Raw genomic sequence first — 26,693 nt, forward strand, 5'->3', positions numbered from 1 at the left:
GTAGGTTTGATTCACTCAAGCAAGAGCTGGCACAGACTTTTGTGACAGCTAGTTGGACTGGAAGCTGCAGCGGCATAAGGGTCTGAGCCCCTCCCTTCCCTATCCAGGATAGAGAGAGTTATAACATGCGATTCAGTATGCATCCCTGACATCTCCTGCTGCATCTCCATGGATTGGGATATAGAGACTAGCTGAGCTTGAACGCTCTTTATGCTGAGTTCAAAGCATATATATAGAATAGACCTGATTGCCACCACCAGGAAGGCAGGAATCGTAAGGCTGCTCACACAAGTCCCACACAGCTGTTCATATGGACCATACTACCAGCTTATTCTGCATCTCCTGTGTAAATTTGTTTCTCTGCTCTGTTAAATGTAAAGCCTGGCATCTGCTATAAGTGTCTCAGGGAGATATAATGAATAATATTAACTATGCAGTAAAAAGGGAAGCAAGCAGGCCCATTCAATGGGAATTATTTTTAGTGCAAACACAGCCTGATGTGATCTGACCACATACCTCTGCTACATCTGCCAGAGACCGAGACACAAAAGAGTCCCGCGAGTTTCCATCCAGCAGGCTGGGTCCCAATAAGGAAGTGCCACTGGCAGTTCCAACAGGAGTGGGCAACATTTTCCGGCCCTTCTCAGGAGAGATGAAACTTGCTATAAAGAGGAAAAACATGTCAGGGTATTGAACTTGTAAATTAGAAGAGTAGGTGGAAAGATACATGGAAACATAGTACAAACAGATCTAAAGCCATCTTTCCTCAATCTCCTCAAAATAATGAGTTACTAGCATGAACAGCAGGTTCTCAAATGGAACAACCATCTCTGACCAAAGGATGTAAAACATATATACAACTGAAAACAAACGGCCATATAGCTATTCATTTCTTGACGTTACTCAGAAAAAAACAATCCTTATACCTCCTTAAAATTATGCATCAAGCATACAAAAAACTTACAAGCTCCAAATATTAGAACTGGTGGCACCACTTTGCTGTGTCAGCAGAATACTCAAAAAGTTTCAACCTAAAAGATGTGTCTGACTTCCAAAACCAGACTACAAAAATGTATTAATTACTTGCTCTAAGGTATATGCTGTGGCCCCAAGCCAGCTGAGCAACTTCTATTTCAGCAGCAGACGTCCAAATTCAGTTTGCACGAAATTAATTCCATCTACGGGCAACAATTCCAGTTAGAGAGGAAGGTGGGAAGGGAAGCAAAAAGTCTTCCACAGTTCTACTGAATCTCCTCTCTCTTCAAAGGACTCACTCCAAGTCAGGGGACTGGGGGAGCATGAAGGCAAGCTCCTTAGAAAAAGTACAACCTTTCCTCCATCATAATTCTCTGTGTACTGACACTCACAAAACAAGCTGCTGAGAGACGAGTCAGTAGAGTCATTGGGATACCACTGTGGATCATGGCTCGGAGAAGCAATCCAGTTCTGCTGAGGACTGCTGGAGGGGGATGGAAGACTTTTGGAGCTGTCACTGCCATTCAGTTTTGCAGGAGAGAGAGAAACACCTTCACCTGTAAGCCAACACAAAGAATCACAGAGTCAATTCTGTTGGGGAAGGAATAGCTCAGTGGTTCGAGCATTGGCCTGCTAAATGCAGAGTTGTGAGCTCAGTCCTTGAGGAGGCCATTTAGGGGTCTCAGGCAAATAGATTTAAAAAAAAAAGAAATCTGTCAGAGATGGTGCTTGGTCCTGCCAAGAGGGCAGGAGACTGGATTCAATGACCTCCCAAGGTCCCATCCAGCTCTATGAGATGTGTATCTCCATATATAATGAAATTCTGTAAAGCTACTAGGATGCCTTCAAGTATCTTATGGTGTTCAACATATCCTCAGGCAATTGGAAGCAAGGCACCACACAATAGTCTTAGTAGTAATGCCATTGTACAGAGAATTAGCCAACATCAAGCTCTACTGGACTACAATAACAGTAAACTCGTCCCTCGTTAAACAAGTACTTTATTTACGAGTACTCACTTAAAGGAGGGACACATATAGCTCCCCTAGTTCACTCAATGAGTGAATTCCCACCAGCTAATACGAGTGAACACCCTCCCCGCGGCTCCAACCCCCAGTAATCTGACCCCCTCCCGCCAGCCCCGCAGCCCCAACCCACTGCAGCCAGACCCCCCACTGGCCCCACAGCCTCCCACCCACCAGCCCTGTGGTCCCAAACTGCAGCAACCAGACCCTCACAGCCTGCCCCTCCCCACCAGCCCTGCGGTCCCGAACCGTGGCAGCCAGACCCTCCTGCCGGCCCCACAGTCTAAACCCCCTGTGGCCCTGCAGCCCCATACCAGAGCAGCATAAGCGGCCCTGCGGCCATAGCCCCTGCCGGCCCCGTGGCCTTGTACAGGGCAACAGCAGTGTAACTGGCCCCATGGACAAACCTGCATACCGGCCCCATGGATAGACCCCACTGCCAGCCCACTGCCCTGTACTATGGCAATGGCAGCCTAACCTGCTCTGCAGACAGACCCCCCCGCCAGACCCTCGGTCCCCATCCTGACCTTCCCCCACTCCCCTGCTGCCCCAAACCACAGCAGCCAGAGCCCCCCTACTGCCTGTACCCACCCCCACATCCCAGCAGCTTGAACCCTCCACCAGAATTTAACCCTCTCTCCTGCTCACAGCCCCAAACTGCCCCCAGCCTTTAACCCTCCCGAACCCAAGGTTAACTTACCCTTCAAAAGCAGCGCCACCTGCTGCCACTCCTTCCCTGAGTTAGGAGCCCTTAGGAACCAATTAGAGACTTCTACGTATATTTTAATAGGAATTTAGTGTTCCTCTTATGAGTTTTCGCCTATGAGCAGAAAGTTGGGAACCAACTGTGCTCGTATAGCAAGGGATGAGTGTACTCAGCTGAGTAAGTGGAGCTGGATTTAATACTAAACCAATTCATCTTAAGGATACTGTTTGGCTGATCAAAGAATTTTGCTATGGTGCATTGCAGTTTTCTAAAGGAGGAGTATGATGGTGGAAAGTGGGGATCTGAAGGCCCAGTTTAGCTCACACTTAATTGAACCAGGTGTATCAAGATTTCTGTTGGAAAAGGAAATAAATGAAGCTACTGTCCACACTCATTTTAAGAAGCTGCAAGAAAATTGCAAATATAGAACCTTTAGAGGACAATTCGTCAACTGGGTAAGTGACACAAATTACTGTATCATAGAATCCTAGGGCTGGAAGGGATCTCAGTAGGTCATCGAGTCCTGCCCCCTGCCCTAACTAAATCATCCCACCAAGGACTTTTTCTAGCTGGGACTACAGTATGGAAGGTCATTTGATGCTGTATGTTACTACAGATAATTGGGTGTTTGGCCTCTCTATAGATTCTCAACTAGTAGGTGAAGAATTTTAGGCTTTTATTGGCTACCAGGAAAGATGAGATCTAACACTACCCTGAATACCCAACAGGGAAAGGTTCTTATGTGCTACAGGGCTAGCCACAGATCTGGAAAAGAACACCTTGTTGTTCAGAATTCAGATCTACATTTTTTAAAAATTGATGTCAATTTTTCTTGCATAAAGAATATAGTTTTTGGAAGCATACGCTGTTACATCATACAGCATATTCACAAATGAGAAGAAAAATAATTTCTCAATCCAATGCAACACTTTAAAAGTGAATTGCAAATCTGAACAAGTAGAGTTAATCCTGGATTTGTCTACCAGGTACTCATAGATGTGTAGTCTTGAGGGAGATTTTGACTGATATGTTTTACAACTCCATCCCCCTTCTCTTAGTACATGCAACTTCATAGTTCACTTACAGTGTCTTATTAGGTTACACTATCAGGCTCCTCACAACCCAACCCATACTGCTTCTGGCATCTGCAATATCCCAGATTTGTGTTTCTGGCTGTAACACTGACTTTTTGTGTGTTCTTGGGCAACTCAAATTAATATGGCATTTTAAGTTTCCACCTCAGAGTTTCTAGATCAAATGTGCGGATCTGACCAGCAAAAATATTTTTTCTGTCAGTCCTACAGAGTCACCCTGGGAAATGGCCCCCTTTCTTCTGAAACCTCACAGATACTGTAGGCCAAACTATGCAACCCTATGACCTTTATTACTAAATTATTAAATACAGTCTCACATGACCATCTCATTAATAAACTAGGAAAATACAACTTAGATGGGTCTATTGTATGGCGAGTGCATAACTGGTTGGCAACTTTGCATTTGTCCTTATTAAAGAGGGGAGGGACAGCTTGGTGGTTTGAGCATTGGCCTGCTAAATCCAGGGTTGTGACCTCAATCCTTGAGGAGCCCATTTAGGGATTGGGGTAAATAGATGCCCCAATGGACATCCAACACATGCCATGCCACACATGCTGGTTCAGAATGCAGCTTTGGGAAAAATGCAGGAAAGTGGATCAGCTTAAATCGGCCAGGTGCAGGAGGCAGTCCAGAAGAACAGGCAAGGGTGTGGTATGAAGAGGCACAGAGTGATATGAGTCCATCCAGTGGGAAAACCGCCGCCACTTATGGAGGCAAGATTTATGTGTTGATTCACATCTACTATTGATGAGGATTGTCCTTACTCCCTCAGAGCATGTGGTTTCAGCATTCTGAAGCCATAAAGGAGCCACGTGTGGAGGTGTAGTTTGAGGGGATCAGAATGCAGCCAAACTCCTCAGACAGAAGATTACAGAAAGGAGTAAATGGATAAGGAGCATCCGCAAGAGGTAAAGGTACCAAGTTTATCTGGGCCAGGTCAGGGCTACTAGGATGATGAGGGCCTGGTCTTGTCTGACCTTGAGTAGCACCCTGTGGACAAGCAGAATCAGGGTAAATGCGTACAGGAGAGGCACATCCCACGCAATGGCAAAAGGAATCCCTGAGGGAATGTCTCCCAAGCCCCACTCTGGAACAGTATTCATAGCATTTTCTGTAGATTCTGGTGGCGAGCGGATCTATGTCTGGGTAGCCCCACAGCTGAAACACCCAGGTGAGGGCAACTGTGTCAATTTCCCATTCACAATGGTCAGTGAATGTATGACTGAGGGTACCAGCTGTCACATTGAGAACTCCATGGAGATAAGCAGCAACCGGATTGATCTAGTGATGAATGCACCATGTCCACAGTCTTATGGCTTCCATACTGAGAGACGGTTAGCGAACCCCCCACTTGGCAGTTGATGTAATACATGCAAATGGTGTTGTTGGTAAGCATATTGACCGACTTGCCTGCCAGAAACCGTTGGAAGTGTTTGCAGGTGTAGCAGGTCACTTGGAGTTCCAACAGGTTGATCTGGAGTGCTTGTTTGGTGAACGACCATCTGCCCTGTACCGCGTGACGACCAAGGTGTGCCCTGAAGCCGAGGAGAGAGGTGTCTGTGGTAGAAGTAACCAACAGTGGCGGTTGGTGAAATGGTGCACCGGTGAGCACGTTGCCCAGACTTGTCCACCACTGAAGAGAAGCGAGAACCCACGGAGGGATAGCTACTGACTTGGAAAGTGGGTCCCTGGCCAGGGCATAGCATGAAGCCAGCCATGACTAAAGACAGCGCATGTGAAGCCAGGCTAGCCTAACTACCTGAGTGGTGGCAGCCATATGGCTCAGTAGTGCTAGGCAGGTGCGTACCATAGTGGTAGAGGACAGATGTGCTTCCTGAATAAGATTGCATAGAGTGCAAACAGGCAGGGTAGTCATGGCCATGATGGTGTCAATGTGCCCTGCTAGAAACTCCAGAGCCTGAGTAAGATAGATCGTGGACTTCATGCAGTTGATGTGGAAGCCCAGGACTGAGTAAGAGGCACTTGGTGATACGCACAGTGTATCATGCTTCATGGAGGGACAGTCCCTGTATGAGGCAATCGTCCAGATAGGGAAAGATCATGACTCCTTGCCAGCGAAGATGAGCGGCCACCTCTACCAAGGTTTTGGAAAACACCTGTAGTACTGCAGAAAGGCCAAACAGGAGGACCCAGTATTGATAGTGGGAACACCATACTGTGAAACGCAGGAAGCATCTGTGAGCCGCATGGATGGTGGTATGGAAATACGCATCCAGTATGTCGAGAGCTGAGAGCCAATTATTCTTGTCCAGGGCTGGAATAATGGTAGCAAGGGTCACCATCCAGAAGCATCTGTAGAGGACATATTTTGTTGAGTTGTCTGAGGTCCAAAATAGGTCTCCATCCCCTGCTCTTCTTCTGAGTGTGGAAGTAAGTGGGGTAGAACCCTCTGCCCTGAAATTTCTCCTGAACAGGTTCGAATGTCCCCAGAATGAGGAGGCATTGGACCTCCTGATTGAGGAGAATCTTGTGAGAGGAGCCCATAAAGATGGACAGGGCAGGAGGGCGGGTAAGAGGGTGTAGAGATGAAGGGGATGGAGTATCATTGTGCCACCAGCTCCAAAACCCTTTTGTCTGTAATGATGGCTTCCCACTGATGCAAAAAAGGGCAGGGACAGTGGTGGAATGGCTGTGTGATGCTCTGTTGAGAATGCTGGATCAGATTCTCAACCACATCCTCAAAACTGTTGCTTGGAGGGTTGAGAGTAGGATGTTAAGGGCTGTTGGCTTTGATACTGTCTGCCAGAATGTCAGCATTGCCTTCTGTGCCCCTGTTGTTGGAACCAAGATTGTTGCTAGGATTGGTCGTGAGGGCATTGGAATGGGGAATAATGAGCCCATTTAGCCGGGGGCTCTAGTGGTCAGGCTGCAACAATGGATGCAAGACTGCATCTGGTGGCCTTCTCCAAGGTATTTTATGGCATGGTGTGTATGGTACTTTTTTCAAGCAGGCATGGCATGCTTGCATGTGGCACACTGCCTGAATCCCAGGGAACCCGGCATGACGGTGACACAGCACACCAACTTCACTAACTAACTACAATTCCCCCCCAAAAAAGACTCAAACAATGTAGAACACGGGTAGACAGCTGTTCCCTAGTCCAAGTTAAGGACTAACTAACTAGCTAACAACTTTTTGAACTCTTTTTCAGACACCAGCGAGGCTCTGTCTACAGCTGAGGATAGTAGAGAAGGAACTGAGGAGCCTGCGCCATGTGCACACCAGAGAGCACAAAGAGGCACTGCTGCGCATGCACATGTGCAGCACAGGAAACTAGGGCTATGGAAGAATCTCTGAGCACCTATGTCAGTGCACACGAACAGCCAGAGAGGAGCACCCATAGGGACAATACTCGACAAAGAATACGTAGGCCATGTTTTCGAGTATCAGAGGGGTAGCCGTGTTAGTCTGGATCTGTAGAGCAACGAAGGGTCCTGTGGCACCTTATAGACTAACAGAAAAGTTTAGAGCATGAGCTTTCGTGAGTTAACTCACTTCTTCAGATGCACCACGCAAGCTCATGCTCTAAACTTTTCTGTTAATCTATAAGGTGCCACAGGACCCTTCGTTGCTCAATAGGCCATGTTTAGCACTTATATTGGGAAAATTTTTGTCGCTCAGGGGTCTGAAAACACACACCTCAGAGTGACAAAAATTTTGCTGGCATAAGTGCTTGTGCACCCAGCAATATGCTGTCAGGAGATGCTTTCACACAGACCTAGTTATTGCCACTTGTTAAGGTCGTTTTATTATGATGATTGGAGAACTCCATCTCGTTAGCCTGTAAGCTTATAATTGTAGGCCTGGTCTAAGTGCAAAAAAATCATTTCTTTTCAAGATCCATGGCATCACCAGCCAAAAGGCTGCCTAATTCATCTAAGGAATATGTGAAGAGCCACATTCCATCCTCATGTGTGTCTACAGGGCTACCACTGAAATCAACAGGAAACCCACAGGCAAATCAGACAGAAAACGTTGGTTCTTACTATTTCCTATGTTATAGAAGATACCACTGCAGCAGCGCTGTTCAATAAGTTCAGAGAGTTACCACAGCTCTCTGCTAGGACAGCAACAGCTTCACTTAAATTAGCAACAGAGAGGGAGCTGTGCTAGTATATATACTATCAAAACAAAAAAGCAGTCAAGTAGCACTTTAAAGACTAACAAAATAATTTATTAGGTGAACTTTCGTGGGACAGACCCACTTCTTCAGACCATAGCCATACCAGAACAGACTCAATATTTCAGGCACAGAGAACCAAAACCAGTAATCAACATTGACAAATCAGAAATCAGAAAAAAATTATCAAGGTGAGCAAATCAAAGAGCAGAGAGGTGGGGGCTGGGGGAGTCAAGAATTAGATTGAGCCAACTATGCCAAAGAGCCCCTACTGGCTATGTCTACACGTGCCCCAAACTTCGAAATGGCCATGCAAATGGCCATTTCGAAGTTTACTAATGAAGCGCTGAAATGCATATTCAGCGCTTCATTAGCACGCGGGCGGCAGCCGCGCTTCGAAATTGACGCTCCTTGCCGCCGCGCGGCGCGTCCAGACGGGGCTCCTTTTCGAAAGGACGCCGCCTACTTCGAAGTCCCGGCGGCGTCCTTTCGAAAAGGAGCCCCGTCTGGACGCGCCGCGCGGCGGCAAGGAGCGTCAATTTCGAAGCGCGGCTGCCGCCCGCGTGCTAATGAAGCACTGAATATGCATTTCAGCGCTTCATTAGTAAACTTCGAAATGGCCATTTGCATGGCCATTTCGAAGTTTGGGGCACGTGTAGACACAGCCCTTATGTCCCAGAAAATTTGCATCCCGGTTCAAACCACATGTTAATTTGTCAAATTTGAATATGAAAGAGTTCAGCAGCTTCTCTTTCTAAAGCAGACTGAAAATTCTTCTTCAAATAAGACGCAAACTCTTAAGTCGTTAACAGAATGGCCCACTCCATTAAAATGTAGACTAACTGGTTCGTGGATAAGGAATGTTTTGATGTCTGTTGGATTCTTACCAATAGCCACAGTCTATACCGCACGAATACCAGTCCTGGGACTTTTCCTTGCAACAAAGCCCGCTTCCAGCTTTGTCCACATATCTATTCTGGAGATACCATCACTGGACCTAACCAGGTTATTCACAGAATCACAGGCACATTCTCATGTTGTTCAACTAACATCATCGATGTCATCCTGTGCCAACAATGCCCAGATGCTTTGTATGTTGGACAGACTTCAAACTCTCTCAGACAAAGAGTTCATGAGCACAAAACAGACACCAAAACATTCCTGATCACCAAACCAGTTAGTCTACATTTTAATGGAGTAGGCCATTCTGTTAATGACTTAAGAGTTTGCATCTTATTGAAGAAGAATTTTCAGTCTGCTTTGGAAAGAGAAACTGAACTCGCTTTCATATTCAAATTCAACACACTAACACATGGTTTGAACTGGGATGCAAATTTTCTGGGACATTATAGGGGCTCTTGGGCATACTTGGTTTAATCTAATTCTTGACTTCCTCCCCCGCCCTTCTGCTCTCTGATTTGCTCACCTTGATAATTTTTTTCTGATTTGTCAACACTGATTACTGTTTTTGGTTCTCTATGCCTGAAGTATTAAGTCTGTTTTGGTATGGCTATGGTCTGAAGAAGTGGGTCTGTCCCACAAAAGCTCACCTAATACATTATTTTGTTAGTCTTTAAAGTGCTACTTGACTGCCTTTTTTACTTAAATTAGCGTATACTTAAAATGCACAGACTAAGAAAAAGGGGAATTACAGTTTGACTTCTTAAAAGATCTCACTAAGTCTGTGAAGCTGTCTCCTAATAAGAGTTTTCCTGATATTCAGAAGACGGTACATTTAATATAATTTTTCTTATCTTAGTAATGAAAATGCTTTATCTTGACAATCTTACTGTATTGACCAGAGCTGATAGCAATTTCGATGATAGAGTCGCTTATTTGTGTGGCAGGTTCTCCCTGAGAAAGCACATCTTCAGGTGGTCCAGGCAGAGAGATATCCAGCAGAGCAGAGACATTGGGAGGAGACAGATGGGTACTGGACGCCTCTGATGCAGGAAGTGGAGGAGTGGAGAGTCCATTCTGGAGAGGGGTCTTGGGCAGTTCTGACAGAGAAAGGACTGATGTATCCTGCTGTAAGATTCAGAGAATGAACTTTTCATTAGTTTGTATAGGACTTGGACACTTCTAAAAGTTAGAACAGAGACCATGTGTTGTGGAGACCCTGAGCATTAGGCTGAAAGAAAAACAGCTAGATACAATGGTAGCAGGATAAAAATCAAGTAGAAGAGACTCCAAGAATACTCTGTTCCACCAACCCAACTATTACCAGATGAAATACTTATTTTTTCATACAAAAATAAAAAAAATCCATAGGATCTATGTTGTGGACACCAAATTAAAGATTTAAAACCACACAAAAGGACAACCCACAAGCACACTCACCCCACTACTCAGCCCATACCCTCCTTAATAGTCTGACAAAGTTGGGCCTCGTATTGCACCCAGATGCCACTAATTTCAACCAGAGCATTCCCAAAACCTACAACTGAAACCAGTGGGACTGTTAATGATTATTCCATAAGACCATTCTTAAAAACTGAATATTGAATCAGTCTTCGTCTGCTTGGAGATCATCCCTGATTTAATAAGACTTCTTCTTCCCAGTGTCCAAGAGTGGCTTCCCCTTAGTAAACACTACATGCACACATGGGTGGGAACGATCAGTTCAGTATAATAAGCATGTAAAATACAGCATAGCCTAATACATGGGAACATAAAGACCACACTCCCTGAATTTCAATTAGCAATTTTTCTCTATATACCACCCCTTTACTCCTTCCACCAGAAGGACTTCCACAACCAGGAAGTTCTACTTCAGAAGTGAGCCCTAACACCTTCTTCCACTAAAGTATCAGAGGGGTAGCCGTGTTAGTCTGGATCTGTAGAGCAACGAAGGGTCCTGTGGCACCTTATAGACTAACAGAAAAGTTTAGAGCATGAGCTTTCGTGAGTTAACTCACTTCTTCAGATGCTGGTCCTGGAAATCTGCAAGGCCAGGTATAAATAGGCCAGAGTAAGGCTGGGGATAACGAGGTTAGCTCAGTCAGGCAGGCTGAGTTGTATTGTCATCAGTAGATCTGGAGGTGTGAACTCCAAGAGAGGGGAAGCTGCTTTTGTATTTAGCCAGCCATTCACAGTCTTTGTTTAATCCTGAGCTGAGGGTATTGAATTTGCAGATGAATTGTAGCTCAGCAATTTCTCTTTGGAGTCTGTTCTTGAAATTTCTTTGCTGCAGGATAGCTACTTTTAAATCTGCTACTGTGTGTCCTGGGAGATAGAAGTGCTCTCCTATGGGTTTTTGTATATTGCCATTTCTGATGTCTGATTTGTGTGCATTTATTCTTTTACGTAGGGACTGTCCAGTTTGTCCGATGTATATGGCAGAGGGCCATTGCTGGCACATGATGGCATAAATTACATTGGTAGATGTGCAGCTGAATGAGCCCACAATGGTGTGGCTGATCCGGTTAGGTCCTGTAATGATGTTGCTGGTGTGTATATGTGGGCAGAGCTGGCAACGAGGTTTGTTGCATGGATGGGTCCCTGAGATAGAGTGACTGTGGTGCGGTGTATAGTTGCTTGTTAGGATTTGTTTTAGGCTGGCAGGTTGTCTGTGAGCAATGATAGGTCTGCCTCCCAAGGCCTGTGAAAGTGGGGGATCATTGTCCAGGATGGGTTGTAGATCCCTGATGATGCGCTGTAGAGGTTTTAGCTGAGGACTGTAGGTGATGGCTAGTGGTGTTCTGTTGGTTTCTCTCTTGGGCTTGTCCTGTAGTAGGAGGCTTCGTGGTACACGTCTGGCTCTGTTGATTTGTTTTCTCACTTCCTCAGGTGGGTATTGCAGTCTCAGGAATGCTTGGTGCAGATCCTGTAGGTGTTTGTCTCTGTCGGAGGGGTTGGAACAAATGCGGTTATATCTAAGTGCTTGGCTGTAAACGATGGATCGTGTGGTGTGTCTGGGATGGAAGCTGGAGGCATGGAGGTAGGAGTAGTGGTCAGTGGGTTTACGGTACAGGGTGGTACTGATGTGTCCATTGTGTATAAGCACGGTAGTGTCAAGGAAGTGGATCTCCTGTGTAGATTGGTCCAGGCTGAGCTTGATGTTGGGGTGGAAGTTGTTGAAGTCCCGGTGGAAATCCTCCAGAGTCTCCTTCCCATGGGTCCAGATGATGAAGATGTCGTCAATGTAGCGTAAATAGAGCCGGGGTGTTAGTGGACGAGAGTTGAGGAAGCGTTGTTCTAGGTCAGCCATGAAAATATTGGCATATTGAGGGGCCATGCGGGTACCCATAGCTGTGCCGCTGATTTGAAGGTATATATTGTCACTGAATCTGAAATAGTTGTGTGTGAGTATAAAGTTGCAGAGCTCAGCCGCCAGATGTGCTGTAGCATCATCAGGGATACTGTTCCGGACAGCATTTATTCCATCTTTGTGTGGGATGTTGGTATACAGAGCCTCTACATCCATGGTTGCTAGGATAGTGTTTTCTGGTAGGTCACCAACGTATTGCAGTCTTCTCAGGAAGTCAGTGGTGTCGCGGAGGTAGCTGGGGGTGTTGGTGACATAGGGTCTGAGGAGAGAGTCCACATAACCAGATAGTCCTTCAGTGACAGTCCTTCAGTGACAGTCCTTCAGTGACTGTCTGGTTATGTGGACTCTCTCCTCAGACCCTATGTCACCAACACCCCCAGCTACCTCCGCGACACCACTGACTTCCTGAGAAGACTGCAATACGTTGGTGACCTACCAGAAAACACTATCCTAGCAACCATGGATGTAGAGGCTCTGTATACACCGCACCACAGTCACTCTATCTCAGGGACCCATCCATGCAACAAACCTCGTTGCCAGCTCTGCCCACATATACACACCAGCAACATCATTACAGGACCTAACCGGATCAGCCACACCATTGTGGGCTCATTCAGCTGCACATCTACCAATGTAATTTATGCCATCATGTGCCAGCAATGGCCCTCTGCCATATACATCGGACAAACTGGACAGTCCCTACGTAAAAGAATAAATGCACACAAATCAGACATCAGAAATGGCAATATACAAAAACCCATAGGAGAGCACTTCTATCTCCCAGGACACACAGTAGCAGATTTAAAAGTAGCTATCCTGCAGCAAAGAAATTTCAAGAACAGACTCCAAAGAGAAATTGCTGAGCTACAATTCATCTGCAAATTCAATACCCTCAGCTCAGGATTAAACAAAGACTGTGAATGGCTGGCTAAATACAAAAGCAGCTTCCCCTCTCTTGGAGTTCACACCTCCAGATCTACTGATGACAATACAACTCAGCCTGCCTGACTGAGCTAACCTCGTTATCCCCAGCCTTACTCTGGCCTATTTATACCTGGCCTTGCAGATTTCCAGGACCAGCATCTGAAGAAGTGAGTTAACTCACGAAAGCTCATGCTCTAAACTTTTCTGTTAGTCTATAAGGTGCCACAGGACCCTTCGTTGCTCTTCTTCCACTAAAATTACTGAAGTTCCACCAAAATGCGTTCCTACACATATGCTCAAAAATATCTCAGTATCATGTTTGACGCCGTATTAGTCATCACTCTGGTCTGAAGTTACAGAATTAACATCTATCGAAAAATCCTTACTTGTGTAGTTAGCCATGAGTCACACCCAAACAAAGTGTTTCTCTTAAGATACTGCTTATTCCACTGTTGTTATTGTCAACATCACCAAACTACTGGATAATGTTCGTTCTGCAGTGATGCACAGTGTCAATATCGCCAGAATGCATACTGTACTACTCAGGGAACACTGTACCACTGTACAGCACAGAATTTCTGGAGAATAAATGTTCTGTGCAGAATTTCATCTTCTCTCCATAGAATGATGCTGAAGAGCTGCTGGCCACCACCAGAGGCTGCTGGATCCAGCAGAACCTGGCTCTCCAGCTCACAAATACAGAACACTATCCATGGGGTAAAGGTCAGGGCTGGAGGGTTCTGGACACTGTAGTTCCAAGCATGCCCTGAAGGAGGGAAGCAGTGAGCAGGAATTCCATCTGAGCCTGAGCCCAAGCATCAGGCTGTTTTTCTCTCTCTGGATTCCTGGGCTCTAGTGAATGATGGGTGCCCCATGGCTGGGCTCTGGAAGGTAAGAGTTATGTGCGTCTGAGACCAGAAGGGCACAGTGTCGCCCCCAAGATGGGCCCACCGGGCATGTATGACATACCCAGACTGAGGCACACAACAGAACATAACAGAGAAACTGGAACTGAGGTGTTATAGGGATTTCTTTAACTTTACTCACTGGGGGGAATTTTTTTTTTTAATTTGTCACAAACTTAATGACAAACAATAATATTTTGAAATAAATTATCAATTAGTTTGATTAGATTGTTATTGTGACAAAATATCAGAATTTTACAACAGTGTGCATAGAATTTATAATTCTTTTGTGCAGAATTTCTCCAGGGGTAATACTTATTTCAGTTCCTGGAATCTACTTTCCCTTCAGACAACATTCAAAATAGACTGGTGTACTGTAAAGATACACTTGCCTTGCTGAACTCCTCCATTGTACAGTCAATGCATAAGCGAGTCATTAAACAAGATATCTATGCTCATCAGAGATCAGAACTTTTCTGTTTCACTCAGCTCTTCTGCTCTCAGAGTAGTATAAAATCACAAAATAGACAGCTATCCACAGCTCCATGTGAGACTTCCATGCCAGAACAGTAACAGTCAGAGAGGACAATTACCCTGACGGCTGTCAGACAAGTCATACAACATGCAGGCTATTTCTATCAGAATGATTAGAAAAGAGGACATGGTGAAAAGAGGTAGGTCTGAAATATGAATTCCTAAATAATGCTTGTGTGAAGAACATCTCTACTATCCATTTCACACTTCTGATTAATTCACACAGTACCTGGAAGCCATCAGGAATCGCCTCCCGCTCATGCTGTGCAGGCAGGTTAATGAAAGGAACCCGGCACCCACTACTTGAATCCTAGAAGTGCAACAAGGACTACATGAGTCACACTGATACAGCAACCACAGCAAACTTAGCAGGAGCTACAAGAAACAAGCAGATCTGATCATCCTTGCCACAATTTGCTCCCTTATCTTCACTTCTAAGATGGAATCTCAGGGATACTGCTCTCTCCCCACTATCTCCTTGGGATGGTGGCAAATACTGAAACCTGTTCTAGATATAGATAAGGGCCATCAAAACTTCTGCTAATGAACTGATCTCCTGAAAGAAAAGACAGCTGGAACCAAAGCAGCACTCAGAAGTCCCACGTGAATATTCAGTCACGTTAGGAGAAAGCTGCATGCCACTAGCACTCTTGCTTTGCCCACAGTCCTTTACTGAAGGCATTTTTCTCAAAGGGTGGCTTAGCTTTTGGATTCAGAGTGCTGGCACGGCAATTGAAATTGCATGGCAATGAGCCTTCCTACAGGATGGAAACCTATTTTCTAACCAGCAGTGCCTGTTTCCCTAAATCCTCTCCACCACCCACCAACCACACTGGGCTAAGCCTGCTCTGAAAAGTGCATCCATCCAACAAACCCCAGGAGAAAGCTGACCATGGATTCACAATTATTACAGGTGCTGGCTTTTTACGCATAACAACAAAGATGCTGAATGCTCTGTCACGCTATTCAAGAGATACGAACCCCTACTGTGGCGATGGAGCCTCCGTTTTGATCTGCCCCGTCCATCTCCTGCCCTGTGACCACTGCAGGCACACCATCTGGTGACAGTGGAGACACACCTGACAAGCCCTCAGAATCTAGAACATGCAAGGGGCTGCCAGGGATAATGCCAGCACTTTTAGCTGCCAAGTCAATAGCACCTTTGGTAAAACAGAGAGAAAAGATATTAGAGATTTTTTCTTTCATTGACTGTTCATCTCAATTCCTCCCCAGGAGATCTATATGGGAAAAAAATCAGGCCAAGTAACTAAATCCTAACATAAGCACAGAGATGCAGAAGTGGTAGTACTGGTTCAGATCCTGCAGACACGAGGGTTGTCCATATTTAGGAGGGATGGCATTTTTAGCAAAACATTTATCACTTTTCCACTCCCTCTCTTCAGGCACTTCTAGTTCCCCGTGCTGCATTTCAATGGCGTCTAAAAGAGGTATCCATATTTTTCTCCACAAATGTTCCTTGCAGTATTTACAAGTCAGATATGCTATTGGACCATCATATTTTAAATTCTGCAATTTCCTGGACCTGCCTATAGTTTGAGAGAGGTGCTATGAAAGCAATGTAACAGTTTCATCTACTACCTTGCTTCTGGCTGCAGCCTAAGTTTGATATTTCTGTTGGCAGAAAAACCCATAACGCACCTGGCCAGCTGAGTTACTCTGTATGAGGGGGCAGGATTTCTCCACATTAGCTGATCAGCTTATTCTCTGAAGGATAAGCTTCTGCAACGAATTTTAACTTGCACAGGCCATAGTGCGTAGGGAGCTTAAGCTTCTCTTTTTCACAACTCATTTACATTTGTGTCTTTCTGTGGCAGAGAATTCCCCAGGCCAACTGCACACAATATGAAACATGTTATTTCATTAAGTGGCGTGTTCTTTTGTTATGGTTCAAGGTAGAAAAAGAGGGATTGGTGAGCTGCCCTCCTTGCTCAGTATGCCAAATCTGGTCTTGACTGATAAATTATTAGTTTACCAGCCAAAGATCACAGTGCCCCTTAAAATATGGGCTTAGAAGGGAATGTAACACATACTTATGCAAAGTGGAACCTGAGCTACAAAGTTTGTAGTCTAAGGGTTCAGGATGCTGGATCTGGTTCAGATCCAGCAGTACATCCATCCAGCCATATACCGAGTGTTGTGATATGGGCACAGTATGTGATGCTAGTTTGATGACTGTCATCATTGAAAACTCCTCTCCCCTACAAGCAAGTCTCTCCATTCCTATTGTGGTGCAAAGTGTTTTTATCTACAGCTAAGTACATCTATAGAAATAAGTCAAACATTCTAACCATTTGTACCTGGCTACAGTAAAGCAAAATATACCACTTTTAAGAGGGGAGACTTACTGGACAGATGGTTGCTAGCTTGCGTTGGAAGAACCTTGGGCACAATGGGTCGAGAAACAGCAGTTTTAGTCAGTGAAGACTGGATTGGTCGAAATGACCCTCTCCCTAAAGAGTACAGAATTGAATACATCTTAGAAGGAGCCAAACTTAGACATCTTTCTTAAATTAAGCACAGCACAGATAAATGGGAGCAATGTTAACAACCAAGAGGCAGAAGGAACTCCTAGCAATTTCCAAACTAAGCTGACACTGAAAGTAGTGATGAATAAATAGTAAAATAGTAGTAGAACAAGCTAATCAGCAATTTGCAAGGGAAGGCAATGCTGTGTATAACCACAGTTGCATATTTTCAGTTAAAACTGGTTTTGAGAACTACAATGGATTGCAAATTAACTTGTGTCAGTGCTATATTCAAGAAGAGGCCAGAAGGAAAAGCCAAATGGTAAAGTACTGGTCAGTGAATCAATTTAACCATATGAAATTCACATAACACACTGATGCTAAAAAAGACTAACAAAGTTGTTTATGACTACTCTCTGAGGAAAGGAATCTCAGTTACTTTATGTAGAATTCCATGGCACTGTGCTCGGAGAGAAGGGAAAAAAAACTGAGGAGAAATTATTATAACCATGAGCTATGTAAAATATTTTCAAGAAGCAGAAGCCAGTCAACCCCATGAGATGTGACTCAACTAAAATGGTGAACAGTTGTGGTTCTGAAGTCTTTTTTGGATGTTTTAAAGATTATTCCCTTACTCCTCACCACATACAGGGTGAAGAGAGCATTTCTAATCCTCCCAATGCAACATCAGCTTGGAACTTTACATTTCCCAATATGGATCTGTAATGCAGAAAAGGCAGATTCACCTGTTATGGAAGAGTTGGATAAGATGGAGAAGGAACAGACATGCTGGGACGGATTTCCTGATGGCCTGGGAAGCAGTGTTCTCTGTTTTGGGGAGATAACAGACCAAAGTAAGTTTAAAAACAGAACAAGGTGAGGTAGTTTCATATAGTGCCTTTTGCCACTGTGATCCCTTATAAAATAAAGAGCTGAATGTCCACACAGTGGTGCCTATAAGGACACTTACCCGTCAGACACAGCAAATCCTATTTCTACTTCTGTTTAAGAGGAAATGTAAGCTATATCCCTCTTTTTTCTCTGCAAAGCACTATGGCATTGATATTCTTTGTATAATAAAGAGGCCAAAAGAGAAAGTTACTCACCTTGTGCAGTAATGATGGTTATTCAAGATGTGTCCCCCTGTAGGTGCTCCATGTAGTTCTGTATGCTTCCCTGTGCTTCTAATCAGAGATTACTGGTACCAGTGTCTGTTCAGCCTGCCCATGTGCTCTCCCCTGGCCCCCGTGCTCTGCCTTGAAGCTAATTAGTCCTGTGTGCAGGGGAATCCTCCTGAGATCCTTCTGTACTGCAAAGCAGTGGGGAGCAGAGCAGGTTGCTGAGCATCCATGGGCACACCCCTCTCGAAGAACCATCATTACTGCACAAGGTGAACACCTTTCTTCTCTTGAGTAATGTCTCTATGGATGCTTCACTATTAGAGACTCCTGAGCAGTAACTCCACTGTAGAGTTTGTTAGGGATGGCAGTACTATGGAGCCAAAGATATCAAAGTTCCCACTAATCAGTGTTCTGTGAACAAATGAACAGATGTCCAAATCTCAGCACTAGCATTCCTCTAATTTTTTCCATCTATGTGTGGAATAAATTTTATTATGTGTGCCAAAGCTGGCAATGGGCCCTCTGCTGGCTGTGGGACCTCTGCTAAACAGTTGGGTGGCACTTGAATCTATTCCAAGAGCTCAGCTTACAGGGAACACCAACTGCACTGCACCTATTACTATCCAAAGTACTCACACTACTCTTAAGTATAGTTTGCCAAGCAAAGTGCTGGGAGGCAGGATTAATAATATCCCCATGGCCCAGCGGACTGCCATTCTAGTTAACAGAGAATTCAGGACTGAGACAGTGTGCTAACCTGACATGGTCACATATGCTTTAATTGGAAAAGGAAACAAACATAAGTGCCCAGAAATAACTCTGGAACAAAGGGCAGCTTTAGTGCAAGCAACCTTTCTCTAGAAAAATCAGACACAGTGGGCCAGGAAAACCACATTTGGTTTTCCTGACGGAAACTCAATGGTAATAAAGGACAAAAGAATGAATTAAATATGCAGCCATTAACCTGGAGGAAGAGGTTAATTCAAGGGTTTCAGGATCATGGTTAGCACAGCATATTGTTCTTCATGCTATATACATAGGTCTAAAGCAGTATGAAGGCTTTCCCAAACCTATATCTAAATCTACGCTGATAGTGATTTTTGTGTGACAGGGATACAGTATTGGCTGTGCGTCTGGGGAAAAAAAAAGGGGGTGGAAATCTGCTGATGGACAGGATGTTGCATATTTGGAGAAGTGGAAATGGATCTACAAGGGGCTTATAAACAACTGTGATCAACTGAAAATTCGATATGGCAAAAGCACATAGCAAAGGATCAGGAGACAAACTCATCTGAAACAACTGAGCAGATACAATATAGCTCAACAATATGAAATAGCCGTTGTTACCAGGAGACAAAGAAAAGGATGCTAACAAAAGTACTTCTCATTTCACCAGTTAGCAAAACTGACTATGTGAAGACATTCCAGAAAAGAAACAAAACACAAAAAGTCATTAATGTACAACACCAAATTATGCAGGCAGGAGTAGAGAGGACTTTGAGAAGACTTAAGCAAATTGCAGAAGGGGACCGTACAAAGGATGATGTAGAAACATGGGTCCAAATGTGTTCACTGTGCATGTGTAGCGAGGTGCAGTGGCCTCCCCCAACTCAGAAGCTGCAGAGGTCTCTCAGAGACATTGGTGGGCAGGCCCAGAACACCCCAGAGAGCAGTGCCTGGGGCCAGAAGTACCAGGGGCAGGGCTCACAGCTTATTAAAAGGCTGGCCCCTGAGCAGGGCATAGGCCTCTGACCGAGCTCCTGGGAGCAGGAGCCAGGGCACCTGGGCCAGACTGTCAGGATGGCAAGAGCCACCAGCCAACTGCCCTGACAAACCTGGAGGGCCACAGCCAAGCCTGCTGCTAGCCAGGTACCCAGACTTTCCTGATCTACCAGGGCCCTCAGGCCTGTGGCAAACCCCACACCCTGAGGCCCCGCCGGAGCCAGAGAGCCTGCCCATGGCCAGCTACTCTGGGGACCCAGACAGGCATGAGCCTGGAGTCCTGCCTGCACCCACGGTCTTGCCTCCTGCATACTACCCAAATGATGTGGAGATGCCCGACCGACCGGACCCGCCCACTGCTACTTACCTGGAGGAGACCCGCTTTCCTGAGCTGGCTGAACACTCTGAGTGGGACCAAACACCGATGGAGGTGGAGGTTGGAAGTGGCCCAGGGAATGCTCTCCCTGAGCCCATGGTAGCATGTTGCGGCCTGGATCCCCACTATCCAGCTCACGGTGAGAGCTGTCATTAGGGTACCGGGCCAGGACGCAGTGGGGTGGGAGGACCTATATCACCCTACCCCACCTCTGGAGAGCCACCCCCTCGCCTCTCCCGAGCCACACTGCTTTGGTGGCTAGCTGTTTGCCTGCTGCCCACCCAGAACCAGGGCTGGGCTCACTGACTGTTTGCCAGCCACCTCACCCTGAACCAGAGCCTGGATGCGTACCCAGCTGGTTGGCAGCCCCATAAAAGGGGATAAGACTCTGGGGAGATGGCCTCCAGCACCAAAGTTGGCCGTATCCAGACTGGGACGTGATGTGGAGGCCCATACCACCCAGAGAGGGCACTCACTGCAGGCTGAGACCGTTATAGCATGGCATAAACCTCACTCTCCTTATGGCAACCAGTGATGTACCAATGACAAATTGATTTCATTGCTAAATTACCAAGGAGTAAAGATCACATAGGTAGCCATGTTAGTCTGTTTCTCCAAGAACAAGAAGAAGTCCTGTGGCACTTTATAGACTAACAGATATTCTGGAGCATCAGCTTTTGTGGGAAAAGACCTGCTTCATCATATGCAATGCTTCATCAAAGGCAACGCTCGGCCTCACCAGGAGCTGTTAAAGATGGTGGCCTCTAATATGGGGGTGAAAATGGAGTAACTGGAAGACCCCGTGGACTACCTTCTTTAACATTCTCAGCTCAACAGCCACACGGAGACACAGTGAAAGAAGAGACACTTGAAAGAAGAGACGTGAACTTGAAGTTCCGTATGGTCTCCTTGACCTTCATAATTCTGTCGTTGGATCCAGGAGACTTGTATGTTGTCCTTGACTTGAAAGATGCCTAATTCCAGATAGCAATCCTCCCAGGGCACAGGCACTTCCTCTATTACATGATGGGTCAGTCGCATTACAAGTTTGCAGTGCTGCCATTTGGTCTGGAAATGGCACAGAAGTTGTTTATAGAATGCACGGCAGTGGTGGATGGCCTACCTTAAGTGCTGGGGAATCCTCATCTACCTGTATTTCAACATGGCTGGGAAGAAACCTCTCTGGAACCCAGGTCATGGATCCCATCAAGATATTGCTGTCCATGTGCAGGAGATTAGGCCTCTTGAATGAAGATTTCCTCTGTGGACAGCTGTTGATGCAGGCATGAAGGTTGTGTTGTCACTATCCAAACCATACAGTCCTTCAGTTGCTGGAGGAACACTGCACGTGCCTGGTGAACTTCCCTGATTTATTTAACATTTACGTGCAATGTTAACTCCTCTGTGTTTGCATCTCTTTCAGGTGTGCCCCTCCTGCCCTCCATCCAAGGTCCAAGGAGTCTGATATCAGTGAAACTGATGGATGCGGGCTGTCACACAGGACACCTTGCAGGGCCATTCTGGGGTCTGTCCACCACTGCATCACCTCGAGACATCCGGTGGAATGGTGACCATGGTGTCCAGGCAATCTCTGGATGCAAATCAGACTGTTGTTAGCCATTCCTGGAGTGGTTGCGCCTGGAACCTCGCATGCATGCTACCATGTGGCCCAGTAACCTCCAACAGATCTTGACAGTGGCTAGGAGAAATGCAGAGACTCCAGCAATGAGCTCTCTAATTGCCTGAAAACATGTATTAGTAAGTTTCTACGGAGCAAAAAGTTGTGGGACAATCACAGAATTTGATTAGAGAGTGTCCAGTACTTCTGCTTGGTAGACATAGTACTTAAACAATTAAGCACAACAGTACTATTGTGAAACATGAGCCTGTTTAAGTTTCCTGCCTTTTTCAACACGGTGTATCAGGGGGCTAAGTCAGATGACTATGGAATAAGAGGCTCTCTATTTGGAATCAAGAGCAAGGTCCTTTTTCCTTAGTTTTGAATGCATGAGTAAGCTACCAGTGTTCACTGGTGTTGATTCCGTGTCTTTTCACTGGTGCATTTTCACAATGTTATTCAGTGACTTGGCTAACTCTGTGTTGTAGTATCGGAGGGGTAGCCGTGTTAGCCATTTGAGCTCTGTAACTTTATCCTCACACACAATTATTTCAGATTTGGCAAAGATATATACCTTCAAATCAGCGGCACAGCTATGGGTACCCGCATGGCCCCTCAATATGCCAATATTTTCATGGCTGACCTGGAACAGCGCTTCCTTAGCTCTCGTCCACTAACACCCCATCTCTACTTACGCTACATTGATGACATCTTCATCATCTGGACCCATGGGAAGGAGACTCTGGAGGAATTCCACCACGACTTCAACAACTTTCACCCCAACATCAACCTCAGCCTGGAACAGTCCACACAGGAGATCCACTTCCTGGACACCACGGTGCTAATACACGATGGCCACATCAATACCACCTTGTACCGTAAACCCACTGACCACTACGCCTACCTTCATGCCTCCAGCTTCCATCCCAGAAACACCACATGATCCATTGTCTACAGCCAAGCACTAAGATATAACCGCATTTGTTCCAACCCCTCCGACAGAGACAAACAACTACAGGATCTCTACCAAGCATTCTTGAAACTGCAATACCCACCTGAGGAAGTGAAAAAATAGATCAACAGAGCCAGACGTGTGCCACAAAACCTCTTACTACAGGACAAGCCCAAGAGAGAAACCAACAGAACACCACTAGCCATCACCTACAGTCCTCAGCTAAAACCTCCACAGTGCATCATCAGGGATTTACAACCCATCCTGGACAATGATCCCTGACTTTCACAGGCCTTGGGAGGCAGACCAGTCCTTGCCCACAGACAACTTGCCAACCTGAAGCAAATCCTAACCAGTAACTATACACCGCACCACAGTCACTCTAACTCAGGGACCCATCCACGCAACAAACCTCGTTGCCAGCTCTGCCCGCATATCTACACCAGCAACACCATTACAGGACCTAACCAGATCAGCCACACCATCGTGGGTTCATTCAGCTGCACATCTACCAATATAATTTATGCCATCATGTGCCAGCAATGCCCCTCTGCTATATACATCGGACAAACTGGACAGTCTCTACGTAAAAGAATAAATGCACACAAATCAAATATCAGAAATGGCAATATACAAAAGCCCGTAGGAGAGCACTTCAATCTCCCAGGCCACACAGTAGCAGACTTAAAAGTAGCTATCCTACAGCAAAGAAATTTCAGGACCAGACTCCAAAGAGAAATTTCTGAGCTACAATTCATCTGCAAATTTGACGCCCTCAGCTCTGACTTAAACAAAGAATGTGAATGGCTGGCTAAATACAAAAGCAGCTTCCCCTCCCTTGGTGTTCACACCTCCAGATCAACTGCTGGTAGTGAGCCTCACCCCTGCTGACTGAGCTAACCTTGTTATCCCCACCCTTGCCCTGGCTTATTCATACCTGGCCCTGCAGATTTCCAAGACCAGCATCTGATGAAGTGAGTCTGTGCTCACGAAAGCTCATGCTTAAAACTTTTCTGTTAGTCTATAAGGTGCCACAGGACCCTTCGTTTCTGTGTTGTAGTGTTTTGTTTTTTTTTTTATAATTGTTTGAGATACTGAAAATAACAGTTCTGTTGCCTTTAAGCGTTCCTCTGTGCTCTTAGCGATGAGTTCAAGGCCAACTATTAACGGTATTGGCTGTCTGAACAGAATTTGGTACTGTTGGATCATTTGTCCTCACCCTTTCACTGCTGCAGGTGGTAACTAAAATCAATGGTAGCTTTTTCAGGCCAATCCTCACCAAGGTGGTCTAGCACTTTTCTTGGTGTTTCCTTGATGGCATGATTTCATCCTCCCTGCCTGACCTTAAGACTGGTGTAGTATGGGATATGAAACCTTTGCTTAATTCCCAAAGCATGCTTGTAAAGACTGCTTACACAAATGCATTCCTGTTGTCTGAGTTTATAACGTTGGGTGTCTCATACCTATATATCATTTCTATAAAAATCTTTTTAGAAGTGATCTTCGTGCTATTGTTTCTGTTAGGGAAAGCTTCCACCCATCCTGAAAAAGCATCTACAAAGACCAGTGAGTACTGGACTCCCTCTTTACACCTTGAGAACAGCAAGAAGTCCCGTGGCACCTTATGGACTAACAGATCTTGTGGCGCATAAGCTTTTGTGGGAAAAGACCCGCTTCATCAGATGCATTCATTCTGCTCAACTGAAGCTGAAGCCCGTTTCCCACTTGGGAGGCAATGAGTCACCCTCTGTAGGCCTAGGCTTGCCTCTTGCCCTCTCCTTGTCCTTGTCAGCTATGCCAGGGAGGTGGGCTCTTCAGCATTCTGATGGTGATGACAGCTGGACATGCTGTACCAAGGCCACAGTGCTGTGCATGGAGTGAGACCCTGGCTGCTCTGGTGCCAGTGTCACCACTGATTCCATAAGGCATGTCCTGACCCCGAAGTACCTCTTTTCTCACATGCAGTTTGAAGGTTTTATGAATGCGAGACTTGTCACTACTGTGAATATCCCCCAGGCAGTGTAAGCAGCTAGTATGGGGGTCACTGACTGGCACACACATCTTACATCTGTGAGAGCTCTTAAACGCCAGGAAGCAGTGGGTTTCATCAAATCGTGATCTTTTCTTTCATGTATTTATATGGCATGCTTTGTATGACATATCAAAACCATGCATGAATGATAAATATAGAGGGTTACAGTTCACTACGCTGAGGTACAGAATGCCACAGCGATACCTGATGCCTGGGAGTCATGGTGCCTATGGCCACTTTGGCAGCGGAAACGGCATGGGTGGTAGAGCCAATGTCTAATCACACCATGGGGTTGGGGTCCACAGTGAAAATATGTCTGAAAAGGTCCAAGTGGATGGTTGGATGGTGTGAATGAGAGAACACCTCTATCTGGCTGCTGTCAGAGTCTCTGCTTGGATACTAGACTTGTAGATAAGGACACTGGAAGCAAACTGCTCAGTCGTAGTCATGACTCAGCCTGAGATGCACCCAGTACTGAATAAAGGGAACTCTGCAGTTTTAGATACCATCAGCTCCTTAGACAATATGAATGCTTTCAGTGCCATTGTCATAATTACTGTCAAGGCTTGCCAATCCTGACTCATTGGTACCAAAGCAGTGGGTGATCTTCTCCAAAATGAGCAGTGCAATGAGGTTTAGCCATCATTAGTATCAAGGATTTCCATAGTGGTACCAACTTTCCACAGGCAGTAGGATCTGTGTGTCTGTCTGACAAGCAGTACCACTACCCTCAATGCCAGTGCTCAGAGGGTCCTTAGGCTTATTCCAGGTGTGACTGGATGACCTATGGTAATTGTGTGTACCATGTTTAAGAGTCCTCAGTGTGGAAGTCACTAAAAGTGAAGGGGATCTTTTCTAGCTGGGTAAGGACTCATCTGTGAGGGCTTGTCACTCTCCTTCTGGAGCTGCATACACACATATAGTGGAGCACCCACAGGGATACTACTCAAAGAAGAATCCTTGTTCTCTTGGACCCTTCTATTTTATTTTTTACCAAAAGGACATGAGAAAGGAGGTTAAAATCTTATTCTAGAAAAACCTAGGCTACCAATCAAGCTCACTGATGGTCTATTCACCAAGTAAACAAATTCCATGCAATATCTCTGACCTGTACCACCAATGGCTTCCGCAGGTGCCTGTTCCGCAGTCTCCTTGGTTTTGGCAAGAAGTAGTCTGACTGCATCTGGAGGGAGGAGGGGACAAAGAGGGAGAGAAGGAAAATTGTTGCACAGGATTGCGATTATCTGGTCATGAAAAATTCCTCCCTAAACTCTGATGAATAATATATCTATTGAAGACACTAGAAACAAAACAACAGCTCTTCACCAAAACAACCCAGCCAGGAGCTGGGAATGAGCAATAGGATGGATCATTTGATAATTACCTTTTCTGTTAATGATACTGGGCTAGACGGACCTTTGGTCTGATTTAATGTGGCTGTTCCTCTTTCAAATCAGTTTAAGGTCCTTTGTGACAGTAATACCTGAAAACTATGTGAATCTCTCTCTCTCTCATCTCTGGGATACACACATGTATTGAAAACGCATATTATTGTACCTGTAGGCTGCTCAAAATTAGACTTCAGTTAAGATCAAGCTCCATTGAACTATGTAATCTATGTTTAATTTCCTTAATCTAGAAGTTAATACTTTAAATTCATCTGCCATTTTTCCTCAGCACTGGAGCCACTTAGCCCAACTGACACAGCATTAGATGGGTAAGCAGGAGAGCTGGGTTCTATTCCTGATTCTGCTACTGAGCTACTGTGTGACTCTGGTCAAGTCACCTGTGATGCAACAGTTTAATGTGT

At 45.5% G+C, this 26,693-nt stretch overlaps 1 protein-coding gene across 6 annotated transcripts in view; it reads right to left on the reverse strand.

Moving 5' to 3' along the window:
• The window catches only part of CRAMP1 (cramped chromatin regulator 1), a 107,044-nt gene that overhangs the window by 9,336 nt on the left and 71,015 nt on the right, over window positions 1-26,693 (reverse strand). For 5 of the 6 annotated variants that reach the window (XR_012647724.1, XM_075010723.1, XM_075010722.1 and 2 more), the window contains exons 13-20: window positions 25,992-26,066; window positions 17,809-17,890; window positions 16,943-17,047; window positions 15,558-15,736; window positions 14,806-14,886; window positions 9,734-9,971; window positions 1,368-1,532; window positions 517-662 (exon numbers count right to left, since the gene is read on the reverse strand). Coding sequence is in view for 5 of the 6 variants with exons in the window: in XM_075010723.1 (XP_074866824.1) it covers window positions 517-662; window positions 1,368-1,532; window positions 9,734-9,971; window positions 14,806-14,886; window positions 15,558-15,736; window positions 16,943-17,047; window positions 17,809-17,890; window positions 25,992-26,066 (1,071 nt within the window). In the remaining variant the exon portion in view is untranslated. The remainder of the gene's footprint in view (window positions 1-516; window positions 663-1,367; window positions 1,533-9,733; window positions 9,972-14,805; window positions 14,887-15,557; window positions 15,737-16,942; window positions 17,048-17,808; window positions 17,891-25,991; window positions 26,067-26,693) is intronic. The other variant, XM_075010721.1, reaches the window with a different exon arrangement.

The sequence above is a fragment of the Carettochelys insculpta genome, chromosome 16, assembly GCF_033958435.1.
Source record: "Carettochelys insculpta isolate YL-2023 chromosome 16, ASM3395843v1, whole genome shotgun sequence".
Classification (NCBI taxonomy): Eukaryota; Metazoa; Chordata; order Testudines; family Carettochelyidae; genus Carettochelys; species Carettochelys insculpta.